Genomic DNA, 14779 nt, shown 5'->3' on the forward strand with positions numbered 1-14779 from the left:
ACAAAATGCAAGCTCAGTAAGCCAATAACTGCTGCCTTTAAAAGCACACACACATACACACACACACAAACACACACGCACTAAACTAAGGCTTTGAAAGGTCAGAACATAAAAAAAAAACAGAAGCAGTAGGTGTGAAACTGCATGGTTTCTCTGAAAACCCAGCACCAGGCAAGACTAAAGAGCAAAAAGGCAATTTGACTACCATTGTTCAATGCTCCCCACCTCACACGCACAAGGAGTTTCTGTCCTCGTCTCCTGCTAGAGGCACTTACTTGAGAAGTTGCGAGTAGCCAGCATAGTTGTTAAGATCGCTCCCTAAAAAAGAATACCAGGAATGAAACTGACATGGCAAAACATAGCTACACACATTTAATGACAACTACGAACACTGAAAAGAGGGAAGATTTCATGTATCAAAACACTAACAACTACTACACATGTGCTAAGAGAGTCCTCACACAAAATTTTTCTCATTGTTTTTACTGGATAGCTGTTGGCCCACTGAGCATATGGGGTTGGGCGTCAAGTCCCTCCCCCAAAAGTGCAATGAGTGATTACCCACCAAATGCAGCGTAGCTTTAGGTGTGAAGCAGAAAGTAGCTCTAGTTTTCATCACAGGAATTGGATAAAGTGGTCATGTGGTAACTCACACCATTTGTGAATGCACCCACCCTGTGAATGTGACACCAAAAGCAGAATGTATGCAGTGTTCAACACGACCACAAGAGAGAGGAGGCGGGAGTGGCAGGCTGAATTCTCAGAGATGCAACAGCAGAGAACATGACTTGTGCTGCATCAAGTTCAGAGAAGTGTTGTGCGAAAGAGGAAAGAGTGGTGAATAGGGCAATGTGGCTAGCTTTAAAGCCAGGGGAAGAGAAAGGGGAGTCTGGACCCTTTGAGCAAAATTTATTGACAGGTTCAACTCCCCCTTGCCTGGTGACCAGCAATGCATGCACACGCACACAAGCAGCCTATGTATGCATGGGAGCTCCCCCTTGAGCAAAAGGAAACTTTAAGTATTGGTTATCGTGTGACCTGCAACTACTGCCCTGGTATGAAGTCTGAATGGCATACGCGAGTGATTTTTGACCACTGGTGACCAACATCTCAAATTTCAATAATGGAGCGTGCTACCTAATTTTAACTAGGACCTTTCATCAATGTTTGGTACCTCTAGGTGCCTAAAAGTGAAAGTGATCACATACATTCGTGGTCATAGATGTACCTTTTATATGTTAAGTTCATGCTTGCGGTCACATCAACATGCAATGGTGACTGAGTTCATCTCTAAAGAGCAAAGCTTTTTCAGTTCGCTAAAAGCTGTACCCATGAGTGTCGGCAGGATTTTGTCTTGAGGGGTGCAAGCCTGTGTTGCATCGCGGCTGGGAGAGGGGGAGAGCGCTGGTGTAGCTTGGGTGGGGGCAAGTGCTGGTGTGGCTTGAGGGGGGCAAGTGCCCCTTTTGCACCCCCCTGCCAACGACCATGACTGTACCCAGCGAAATTATAACTGCAGTACCACCACATTGGCTTGCATATTTTTTTACACGTCCATTACAGGCTGCACCAAAAGGGAATTAGCATTGCTACATTTTTACTGTTCATTAGGCCTACTCAGAAGGTGAAAAAGATACCTGTTCAGACGTAAACTTACAGAATTTAGGTTTGAATAATTCCTCGTATTTCTTGATCTTCTGCCCAAAATAAAATTTATTCTTTGCACAGCCATGAGTAAGTAAGTACACCCTTCATTTGAAATAAAGCAAAATGTCTGCGTGGTTAAAGAAACGTAAAGTAAAAGTGCCTAAATGACAGCTCGATTGCCTGATTAGCCCACTCTAATTAATAGCCACTTAAAACCGCTGAAAACCAGGAAAAAAAAAGTGGTACAGGAGTCAGCTAATATCCTGGCCAATTCGCATGCTGGTTATCTTTCTTTGCAGTGCAAACCAAATCCAGAGTTCTTCATGGCAGAACAACTCAATCTCCCAAATAGCATTTACCCTTCCATACTGTGTTCTTTGATAAACAATTGACGCAAAATTGAATGCTTACCTTTAGCTTGCGACGAGCATTGAACTTCTTCAAGCAGTCCACAGTCTCTTGGCGGTGTAGTGTAGAGGCAACACGTTCCCGTTGCTGAAAAACAAATTACAATAGTTGGAACAATGTTGCGCAGCTTCACGATGCTGTTTAATTCAAGAACTGCAAGGAACAAGATACTGACGCAGATCCACGGGTGCTTCAGGGCCTCAGCGGCAGTGATTCGCTTAGCTGGGTTGACCGTCAGCATACTGTTGATGAGATTCTTGGCCTCAGGGGTAACTGTGTCCCATTCTGGAGATGGATACTGCATGGTGGAAATGAGAATTAAGTTACATCATTTAAACAAACAAAAAATGATGAAGGACACTGCTCAATTTTGAAATGCCAAAACTTGAACGAATGCAGGCCTTTTATCAGTTGCTATGCAGTAATGGTGTGCAGCAATGTATTCACAAGCAAGTTGCCACTAGCGTTACCACTAGCACAACTTGTTTTGTTATCAGCTGCACTATAACTTGGAAAAAATAAAACTGTTAAAAGAGAATTATTACACAGGTTTGTAGGAGGAATATTTATACTTTCTTAGACTGCAAGTAGCACCTAAGGCAAGCCGAAAACAAACATTTCAAGTTGGCTTGGCATTCTGCCTTGTTATAAAAATGTGTATTCCACGAGCTTTCTATTGAGATGCAAATGCTGCAAGTTGTATGTTTCATCGATTGCATGTTCTATTACAAAAATTTAACAATGCCAAACCTGTGCATATAGGTAGTGGATGCTGGAAGTAAAGCTGGAAGTAAGTTGTGGGCTTGAGAGGCTCCACAAAAACTTCCAGTGACACCAGTGCTCTAAAAAAATTTTTTAAATGTATGTTCACTTAACATTGAATAGAAGACTTGTGCAAGAAAATTTTAAAATAATGGAATATACTATGGGAGGTATTGTTACATTAAATTTACAGAGGAAAAACAATGCCTCCTACGAAAGTTGGAAAGTATCCTTGTCCACATAACCTCTTACTGTGGGAATTTATTTTTGACCGAAGAAAAACCTTTGCAGTGGACTCCTACATAAGATGCGATGTCACAAAATCAAGAATTAGTATGGGACACTGTCTGCTTCACCATGGTGAAACCTTGGGCTTGTCACAAAAACTAAAATGGGTGTCCAGAGCAAAAGAATTTCTTTGTCCACCTTTCTTATCCACCCGGTTTATCAACTTCGAAGGCAAACCAAACTGTCATACATCTTATGACACCCTGTCAAACTATTGGCATTACAGGAAACCAGTTTGTACATTTTTGTATACATGAGTGTGGACGATTTGTACAAGCAGATGTAGCTTGTCTGAAAGGTGCCGGCACACAAGTTTCCTGAAGTGTTCTACTTGGTGAGAAACTGTGCACAAATGAGAAGACACACCAAGATGATGATGTTGGACAACTGCTGTATATTATATATATATATATATATGGGTCTTTCCATATCAAGTGCACCTGGCGGATTTTCGACCATCTCCGGTCATGTTGAAAAAAATTGTGCTAGTATATGTGAATGTGGGAAGTCACTAATAAGGCGTTATATTTCGGGGGAAAATTTTGTGTCGCCTAGAGGGCGCTTCGAACTTTGGGCACGGAAGTGAAACTGAGCCGCCCTAAATAATTTATATAAAATTACTGGTATGAGCCATTACTAGGAAACAATTTTTTTTTCTCAATCTGAAAGCGCCTATCTTTCATGACTCCACAGGTTATTCATTTTTCTTTTAACTTTCATTATTTTTGGCCTTGGCGAAAAATCACGAATTGCTGCATGTCTAGCGTTTTTTAGAAAAATCGCAGATTTTCTCATGAGTAATAGTATATTCGCATTGTGGGCTTTATATGTCCATATACTAAATGATAAAAAAACTGCGGGAGCAAATGAAGCAGCAACATTGCCACTATATTGTGACAAATTTGGGAAAAATACCATTTTGACCCATATTGCGGCGTCATTTTTGCAATGTAGCGGTCCAGGTAAAAATACAGCTTATACATTGTTGTGTAGTTTGCCTTGGTGGTTGGTTGGTGGTTGGCCTTGGTACAGAAAGTTTGAAAGGAGTAAGTTTTTTTTAAGCGAGAAAAATATTTTCGAACTGAACGACCGCAAGCTTGTGCGAAGTTTGCCTCACCTTCACTGCATAGCACATCAGCGTAGGATTCAAGCGAGTGCCTTTTCGCAGCGACTAATGCAAGTCTGTATTACAAGTCCTTGTCACTTATTTAGGTAATACTGCTGTATACAATGACAAAAATGCCAATTATGCTACAACGATGGAATGGTATCTTCCCCATTGGACCATCAAAGGGAAGGCAACATTCAACCGCTTTATAATCCAAATGGGCAGAATTATAATGTAGTCAATGGCCTGCAGGACAAGTCTAGGGCGTCGTGTGTGGCTTCTGATAATCAAGTTACATGGCCCTACGTAATAATCAACGGCATAATTAAACTGCTTAAGTTGTTTTTAAGGTGTTGCACAGAGACACACAGTAGTGTCTCTGTCCCTGTGTTCTTGAGCGCTTCTTTTCTAAACATTCGACCATGAACCAACTCGCTCAAACCAAAGTTGTGCTTTAATATGATTTCTTCAGCAACGATAGTAGTGATTTTGTAGTCGAACCAGCAAGAAGAGAGGTTGGAGAAGTTAAGCTACGCCACTGTGTCGGAGACATGAACGAAGAAAGAAAATTTAAGGGCTCGTTTTTCTTTGCCAGAAACAGCGTTAATATGAAAACCAACATTGAAAAGTGAATAGGGGACGTTACTTGTGGTCTTTTAACTGCATTGTAGTAATGATGATATAAATGTGAAGAAGTTAAAGTGGACGAAAAGACAACTTGCCACTGGCAGGGACCGAACCTCCAACCTTCTGATAACGTGCCCGATGCTCGAAGACAAGAAATGCAAGGAGTTGTGTTCGTTTTCCTTTTAATATATTTTGGCTGTCCTTTTTAACATTACAGGGTACTACACAAAACGTAGAATGCTATCAGGTCACTTTAGAATGCAAGAACAACGCGTTGTCTAGAGCATCTTTCTCAGTGCCCAGAAAAATCTGCGATGAGAAACAGCCAGAGATTTACAGCTTTTCTTGCAATGGCATAAATACCAAATGTTAAATGCTGTAACACCTACATTTTATTGTGTGGGGTTCCCCTAGCTCAAGGAACAAGAAACGCAGTGGTGCAAACCAGCAAAATGCAATTTTTATTCTTGGGCAGTATACACCAGAAAATACACGAGAAGGAAACAGGACAAGCGCTGTCAGCTTGGTGTTGACGTTTTTTCTGGTGGCAAAAAAATTGGTAGTTTATGTGGAGCGATTGACAAGACATGCAAGGATAGATGCAGGAACAAATGATAATGCTTACTCTGTCAAGCATGCTAACAAGTACACGATCTGTTCTTCTGGGGTGGTGTACAGAATTCCTTGCACGTGCGGCAGCATCTCTGTTGGTCAGAGTGGCCAGTGTATTAACATTAGGTTAAGAGAGCACGCCAATTCTTTGAAGAGAAGAGTGTCATCTCATCTTGCCAGCCACTGCCATGAGTGCGGCTGCAGGCCTTCATTTATGGCAACCTCCATTATCATGCAGCATCATGATGAGAGGGCACGGGAGATTGCTGAGGCATACCACATTGCTAAGAATGAAAACAATTGCACAGGTCAGCAATCAGTTTCACTATCCGAAGAAGAGATTGTGTGCATAGATCGCTCATAGGCACATGTAGGTTTTTACGTGTAATCCACTCCCGTGTTTAGTGTATACATTTGTTCCCTTCAAACAAACGTTTTAGTTGTTAGACCAGTGCCTGTCCTGTTTCCTTCTCATGTATTGCCTGTTGTGCGCTGCCCAAGAATGGATATGTTCCACCAGACCCGCCTTCCCGTTCTACAAACGGTAATTCAATCGCAACTTTTACACAGTAAGTCCGCTAACTGAATTATACAATCAATATCATGGCAAGTAACACATTGCAGAATCGAGGACCACTCTGAGGTAACACCACTCCGAGATAACAAACAAGTAATGTTTGCCCCTAACAGAAACCAGAGTGTATTTCATTTGCATGTCATGTCTCACGAATGGGGGCATATTCGAGGAATGGGAAAGCATCCATGGAATAGCCTCAGCAGGACACCCCATCAAGCACACAAGAGTCGACTGTGCGTCGCCTGGTCCCCAGCAAACAGAAAGAAAGCTGTTTTTCATGGTCCCACGTATCCTTGCCATTGGGTAGCATAACCATGGGAACACTGGTGCCATTGCATTTCCATACCCTAAAGAGCACAGCAGCGGGAACCGTCAGTTGCTGCCACATGAGGGAGAGTCACGTGACCCAAGCAGAAACATCATGACTTTGCTGGTAGAACAGCACGTCGATGTCCACTCTGGTTCAGGCAGTAGTGATGTTGACAAAATAGTGAGAACCACAAAGTGACACAGTAAAAGATTTTGGCCCTCCAGTGACATGGGCCAACCCCTGACAATTGCAAAATAGTGATACTTATACAAGGCCAGGCACAACCTTTCCCTTTCATTCAAATTTTGGCTGTGGTATGACGTCATACGTGACATATCTGCTCAGGTCACGTGACTCTCCCACAGGTGACGGCAAGCGGAAGTTCCACTGCCGTGCTCTTCATGGTACGAAAACACGCCTGGCGCCATCTCATGCACTATTGCGGCAACTGTGCTGACTTCGGCAAGGCCAACGCCTATAGGAGAAGCCAGATTACAGGGGATGCAAAAGCCCTGCAGGAATGCCAACTCTAGAGGATGCAACCATCCTTGCAACTGATGTACAATTCACAACGTTTGCTCACTTGAAAAAAATGTAAATATGTTGTCAAACAAAAATATTTGCTAACTGAAAAAAATTACACGAAAGTTCACTTTGTACATTAACCAGCATGTTAATCAGTGCCCATTAAAAAAATTTGGTCAATTTCTGACCAGAGCAAATAGAGACTACACCATAAATTAGCTGCTACTTCTGCTTTATATCCGAATTTTGTTTTTTATATTGAATGGCCCCTGTAATATCTTAAGTCAGCACCCACTTAATTTTCTTGAGAAATACTGATTTTATCAAATACCTTGAGATTTAGCCACCACCTAGAAAGACACCACAGAATTCACAAACTGCTGACAGCATCGCATCTTATCGAGACACATTCTGGCCACATTCTGTTGACTGTACACAATACCTTCTTCTTTACCACACATACTCGTGCACACATGTATAATATTATGACAGGACAGGACAAGTGTGGCAATCAAGCAGCAATTTGCACCCTACCAACATGTCTGACAGGCCTTAAACAGAGAGAAGTAATGCTGCTACAATCACAGCATATCATAACCTAGACAGCTTCTATGATAAGTCAGCTATGTGGAACAACTTAAACCAACATAAAAAGACAGCCTACAAGAAGAAGAAGCAGACGCCCCACTACTTCTTGTATACTGGCATCTGTTTATGCTGGCAAAGCTTTTCAATGTGTGTACCAACTAGGCCTTGATTATTTCTGCAGCCTATTAGTATTACTTTCAAGATTAAATTGACAGGCTTACCATCCCAAAACTGCACAGTGGTTCACAACGGATTCCATACTGGAAGGCTCTGGATTAATTTTGTCTGTCAGGGGTTCTTTAGTCAATACATTATGACAACCTATTGTCACGTACACTATGTACAAAGAAAGCAAACAATGCAAGGAGGAGGAGACCGTTAATTTGGGGCAAACTTGTGGCACACAAAGAAAACAGGGGCAGCTGCAGTGATAAATATGCCTATTACGGACAGCTGTCAGATTCGGAGCACAGATACAGCTAGCTCTTAAAGGGTGAAATGGACAACCGTGAAACTTGAAGAGATTAGCACACCACTCTTTAGTGGATGAAGCAGGCAAATACATACAATGTGAGAAGAATAAGGGCTAGATTTTTTTGTTAGTCACAACCATACAAAGGAAGAGACAATGAAGGAAGAGAAAGCACTGGTGAAGTTAATCGTTATGTCTAATTCAAATGTAAAATAATAAAATAAAGACAAATAAATGCGCACAAAAACATAACTTGTGTAGTGCAAAGAACGGCACTGGGGCTCGGGCGCTCAGGCAGGCAGTGCGAAGTAGAGGAAGGCGAAATGGAGGAGAATTAGAACAGCTGGCCCAGTGAACGGGCGTTTTCTATGTTTCTCTTCCTGACAATGGCAAACCCCAGCTTCGAGACTGAAGCAGCGCGTCTTCGTAGATATTGGCATACCATGTCCTGCTAAGGAACGCTGTCCATGCACCCTCAGTTATGAAACTTGCAAGCTGAACACAGCCACAAGTATCCATCACACCATCAGCGGACGACGTCCAAGCCTCTTCAGTGGTTCCAGGCCACTACTTGACAGGCAACATGCTACCAGCTCACGCCAAGATGGCACACGGGCCCCCCTCTGGTTGAGGAATGTGGTTCACGCTTCCCACGCCAGGGATTGCATGCCCAGGACTCTACAAGCCTGCGAGCTGCCAAGGGACACTGTCCACGCTTCCTTGATCGTGGATCCCACTGTAGTGAGTGCTGCGACCACTGCATACCCTGTGGGCATGATCTCTGGCTCTTTGGGGAGCTCACCTGACAGCATTGCAGAGCTGATGGCTGCGATCACGCAACTCTCACACCAACTTCACTGCTCGGCATTGTCCTACTTTGGATTCTGGCCTGCTGCCTTGCTAGCTTCCAGGACGCAACCAATAGCTGGGTAGAGACCGTCAATGTGCTCGGCTTTCGCCATGCCTGGCCAGATTATGATAAATGGCTCACTGCCATAGGCCACCTTCGAGATGGCGAAGGCATGGCACGACTACAAAGGCATCAAACAACAATCCTGGCCAGAATGGAGCGCAGCCCTTATTAAATGCAAAACGTTTCTTAGCGAACCCAAGGCACTTTGAACGTTTCTTTCTGTCTGTCTGTCTGTCTGTCTGTCTGTCTGTCTGTCTGTCTGTCTGTCTAGCTATCTATCTATCTATCTATCTATCTATCTATCTATCTATCTATCTATCTATCTATCTATCTATCTATCTATCTATCTATCTATCTATCTATCTATCTATCTATCTAGCTGCCTACGTCTGGGTGCTCTGGTGATCGCCTTCTTAGCTTGGTGCAGACCAAAATTGGCATGGGAGGGTAAGAGGGTTGGCAAATATCAATGCCTGGTCATTACATGAATAACGTGAAAATCCTGTCACGTACGTCGTGAAACCCTTTTCTCCAGACATGTGTGGCACATAACCGTATACCACCGGCCACGGTAAGTGGGTATGCGCCACAGGTGATTGACAGTTTATATTTTCCCAGGAACAGCCACAAGTAATTTAAATGTGAGAGCGCAAAGAACAACCGACATCAGCAGCATTGACCCGATGAATGCAAAGAATAAAAATTGGCCGCGTATCTGCGTGCTTCGCTGCAAATGTCGTCGAAAGACGATAGTCTTCTGCCGGCCGTACTACATGAGTCCTCCTCCTCTGTGTTGAATCGCCGCATCTGGCTCATAGTGTCGCATTTGCAGCGCAGCCCAAAAAACACTAGCATTTTCCGTGCAGCCTGAGAAACACTAAGGTCTTGAGAATTACGTATCTATGTATTTTCTAGTAAAGGAACACATCCCCTAATACTTACGTATTGATGTTGCACCTCAGATATGCGTAACATTTGCTTTTTGATCGACAATGTTCACAAGTATGAACGGCGCTACCAGTTCAAGATGGCTGGGTGTTCAGCAAGTGGTTGGTTAAACTTTGGCTGGGTGGCCGAATCGTGTGACAGACAGACAGACAGACAGACCAAAATTTCTGCGTTTAAGTTCCCTAAGAAAGACTATCATCTTTAAAAATCAGGATCCCAGCAGGAATCGAACCCAAGCATTCTGCATGGTAGTCCGGTATTCTAACAGAGCCCCACCACGTCTTGAAATTGCTTTGGAAAAAGACCCTGTGCAGGCATAATGTCGCTGCAGCGTGAATTGTGGCTGCAGTGCTGGCTATCTCATTTTATAACAAAGCAATAAACATTACATATGTACTCCTATGATACAGGCGCCATGCCGAGTTAACGTCAATTGTGGTTCCGGTGCTGGCTCCACTTTCATAGAAGTCTAATAAACATTGCATTCGTATTCCTATGATTTAGCAAGCTATATTCAAGTGTTGCTCGATCCCAGAGGAATGCCCTAATGAAAGTTACGTATCATATTCACATCATCGCACCGTAAAGTGCACTTTGTTTTGATAATACACTCAAACCTCGATATAACGAGCACGGATATAATGAATTATCGGTTATAACGAAGTAATTAAAGAATAGTCTTGTAATAGCTACAGTGTTACAAATAAACGTTTTTAACGAATTTTCGGATATAACGAAGTTATTTTCGTGGCAGATGTGACTTTGTTATAATGAGGTTTGAGTGTACTCACATCTCTGCTCTAGACCATATGTTACCCTTTAAACACCAGAGTAGTCGACGTGCCTGGTAAGGCCATGATGTGCACACAACTACTACGCTTACAAAAACACGTCGATCCACCTCGTAACGCTTGGCTCAAAGCCAAACAATGCAGCATAGACAACTATTCGCTCATTGCTTCGCATAAAACCGATTCCCACAAGGCGTGGGATCTGCCGAACTTTTGCTGCTTTTGACCACATTTGTCATGGCATCAGTGTGCTCAACCAGAGTGTCACTGAGGACGGAGCTCAGGAGGGGCACCTTCTCGAGGCTGTAACAGCACACAACAGCTCATCAGCAGCAAGCTTCACAGCCTGCCCTGGCACAAGCACTGGACTCAGGCTGCGCTCATCGCTTTCGGTCTTGGACTCTGTGTCCGTATCTGACACGAGACCATTAATAAAAGAGGCCAAGACCCAATTCCAGCAACAGAAGTAGGTGACATGGCCCCCAACCTCACCTTCCCGTGGGGACATGAACATGCCGGCTCCTGTCGAGCTACCATTCGAGGAAGCAGACCTGTCTGTGGATGCTGGCAGTAAGAATCCACCTGAACAGTTGGAGCCAGATGGTTTGCAAGTACTCTCATTCAACGATTGTGTGGTCGTTTGCCCTTTGCTGAGCAATGCCTCGCTCGACAAAGCTGAGACCACTGAGGTCAATGTCATCAAAGATATGCTTGCACAGCCTGCACCTCCTGCCAGCAGCATCGCTTTGGACTTCAGACGGGCGCTGAGTGAAGTCAACAAAGCCATGGCGACGAACACTGCTGAAGCCATTATTAGCCGAGACCTGTCCACGCAGCCCAAGTCTCCTTCCTATGACATGGCTTCTGACCTCTGTTGACCTTCTTGGATCGGATACAGATGACATTTTCTCAAGATCTGCTGCTTTTGGACTGTTAGGGTGCACTGGCACAATGGCAGCAACGTTGCGAAAGCACAAGTCGTCTCATACACCAGCATGAAGTTCTGTCCCCTCTTCACTGTGAGACAGCATACCGCCACACCAGCACTCTGTGACCAATCGTGATCCGTTCGACCGATTAATTTTTGCGCCACAGACAACTGGTGTCTAGAATCTCCTCTGCCTTCCTCCCACGTGCAGCAGGACAATTGTTTGGGAGACACAGCTGGCCACCTAAGAACTCTGAGGCAGCTAGCTTCACACGTAAAGCCACAGCATGGCTGGGACTGACCACCGCGACACCGCCTGTGCCACCCACCGTAGATATTGTCAGCAGTTCACATTGCTTGCAGTTCTGGCCAACTATCGTGACAAAGAGTGGCACCGGGGATCTGGCACTCATGCGGGCAGTACGAGGTAGAGACGAAACAGAGAGTAGAAGAGCTGGCCCAGCGAACAGGTGTTGTCTCTGTTTCTCTGCTTGACATTTGCCACAGGTGGGAGCTGAACCTGCATCTTTCTATACTTCAACAATTATGCTACAATTATGCTATGGCAGCAGCCTTCTGACCCCTTTATTTAGAGTATTCGTGTATATGTACAAGATCAGTCCTGGGAGTGTTAGCACCACTCACTTTGAAGGCTATGAGTGACACCCTTTAGTTTGTGACCTTAGAAGCAGGGAACTGGCTAATGAACCCTTGTATGCTACTTCAGGCCACAAGACTACCCAATTCGAGGCCCTTGCAATGCAATGAGTGACGAGAGTGTCAATAATGTGGAGTTGCAAGAACATTCACAGGAGTAAAACAAGAATGCCACATATGAAATCCTATGACAAAAAACCTTTAAGCCATTGCAACGGTCCTCATTGTTGCTTCAACATTACCAATGATCACGAAAGTTTCTAAGAGCACGAGATCCACGAAAAAATTATAGTTGCAATTGCATTTGGCCCAGAATAAGGAGGTGAGTATATGACAGCAGCACTGAAAGTAATTACAACTATTTTTCGTGTGAACGTCTAGAAAAAACATCAAAATGTGTCAGTGGTAGTACGTGGTACCATCTTTACTGCAGTCATAGATATACCATTCATCATCAACATGTTACATAAACTAACCACCATTAAGCCACACAAGACGGAAGTATATGATGTCTTGTTTTGTAGGTGCAGAGATAGAATTCCTGGTGAAATAGTAGGATTTAGTGACAAAAGTTTCCAAAAGGCTTCAGCTTGCAAGCGACACCGCATGAATGAGCTCGAGCAATGTGACTAGATGGATCAGGGATTGTGGATATGGCCAGACAAGTATTGAGGGTCAGTTTCGAAGTGGTCGTCCTCGAATAGCCATGATTGATGATAACAAGGAGGCTGTTTGATGTACTTATCAATGAAGACAAGAGAGTAACAAAAGTCAAAAAGGTGAGAAGGTAAGAATGCATGAGCTATGGTATAATGCATTTTAGGCGATTATTTAAAATTCAAGCTACCAGAAAAAAAAAATGCCACTCTAGATGTTCAAGCACGGCAGAAGCTTTGTTGCTCGTTGTATGATAATCAACTGGGAAAAAAGCAAGTGCTTCCCCAACTACCACAAATGAAATTGTAATCACTTGTGAGGCCAGTGATACAGGATAGTGAAAATGATACTCGTAGCATTGCACAGAGCACCATCTTTAGAATGCTGCAACAGTTTTATCAGAGAGGTATGTTCAAGCATCCCGATTAGCAGAATGTTTTGACAAATTGAGATATGCAGGAAAATGAACAACACCAAAAAAGTAGTCTGACAAAGGTTCATTCTAAATAATGTAGTGTAATAATTTGTGAAAAATCGTTATTCATTAATATGAGGGTAGCTGTAGCATGTAATTCTACAGGAAGGTTCTAAGTACAGCGTCAAAGCAGTGAAAAAATTTTTCAGTTTCTGTGCTCTGAAAATGTGTGTAGTCAATAGTATTAAAAAATTTTAATATGTATTAATTGCTGTAATAATTGACACTGCATGCTTGGGCTTAGTTCTATAACAGCAAGGTGGACTACATTGTATTCTACAGGTGCTAAACTAAGGTTAGAGATTTCTGTAAACTTTACTACAGCATACTGGCCCGAATAGAAGAAGAAAACTTGAAATACACCATACATCACAGTGAAATACTGATGAAATTAAAGTTTGGGACTGTTTTTTTTCTACTACTTGCTAACATTACTACACCATACTGATCCGAATAAAAGAAAAACACTTGAAGTACTGATGAAATACTGATGAAATTAAAGTTTGGACTGCATTTTCTTTACTACTAAGCAGCCTCTTACTGAAAAATTAATGATAAAATTAGGAAGGAATAACTTATGAGTCTAATCTGATTTAGTGCTTGCCCTTAGTGCTTCATTAAAGGCAATATAACTGTAACCCACAAACTATGAAGAAGAGGAGAATCTGACATATGGTATCTTAGACAGCTATGCAGGCATCAATCTATAGGTCATTGTGCCATTTTGCTGCTGTAATTTATGGCAGTGTTTATCAGTCAGATCGTCCCCCTACGAGTGAACCACACTGCACTTTAAGACAAACTTTAATGGCAAATGTCATACCATCGCTTTCTTACAGGATCTGTGAGGGAGTCTCAGCACAAGCTCTTCAGTATAATTATACCAAGCAAAACAACCAACTGGAAGGAACTCACGTCATAGGCCCCAGCCTTGATTTGTGCATATAACCTATGTTGATCTTCATCCCAAAATGGTGGGTAACCAACAAGCAAGATGTACAGAATGACACCTGAAAAAGACACGTCGAGGTATGCACATCACAAGGGGTGTTATCATTAAGAAAAATTATGTAACTGTTTACCATTTGTCTTGTCTAAGGTGGTTTGCTTCATTTATCTATAACAATGTACCAACCAGCCCAAATGAGCACTCCTTTGCAATTATATTGTCGCCAAGATTTTCTTAAAGATTACATAAAAATAAAAGCCTTTGTATCAATATTTTCCATAGGCTCCACAATATGCAAGCAGACACAGCAAAATCATTTAAAAATGTAATAGAAGTCTCGCAGACAATACATGATGCTGCAGAAACTCTAATGAAAACTGACATACAGTTCAAGGCTAAAAAAGTGAAACCAATGATAAAAGACTGGCTTATTCCCATAAGCTTGCAGATGATCTGTATGAACTGTGATCCCATTTAATATATACTTTCCTCTATTCTCAATGCACATTTCATAAAAAAAAGAGATGTAACTTATTCAAC

General features: G+C 42.7%; 1 protein-coding gene across 46 annotated transcripts in view; it reads right to left on the reverse strand.

Moving 5' to 3' along the window:
* Window positions 1-14779, reverse strand: part of LOC119395480 (calcium/calmodulin-dependent protein kinase type II delta chain) — a 239803-nt gene that overhangs the window by 50335 nt on the left and 174689 nt on the right. For all 46 annotated transcript variants that reach the window (XM_049415603.1, XM_037662510.2, XM_037662504.2 and 43 more), the window contains exons 9-12: window positions 14206-14300; window positions 2228-2350; window positions 2056-2139; window positions 276-318 (exon numbers count right to left, since the gene is read on the reverse strand). In XM_049415603.1, coding sequence (XP_049271560.1) covers window positions 276-318; window positions 2056-2139; window positions 2228-2350; window positions 14206-14300 — 345 coding nt within the window. The remainder of the gene's footprint in view (window positions 1-275; window positions 319-2055; window positions 2140-2227; window positions 2351-14205; window positions 14301-14779) is intronic.

The sequence above is a fragment of the Rhipicephalus sanguineus genome, chromosome 1 (assembly GCF_013339695.2).
Source record: "Rhipicephalus sanguineus isolate Rsan-2018 chromosome 1, BIME_Rsan_1.4, whole genome shotgun sequence".
NCBI classification, from domain to species: domain Eukaryota; kingdom Metazoa; phylum Arthropoda; class Arachnida; order Ixodida; family Ixodidae; genus Rhipicephalus; species Rhipicephalus sanguineus.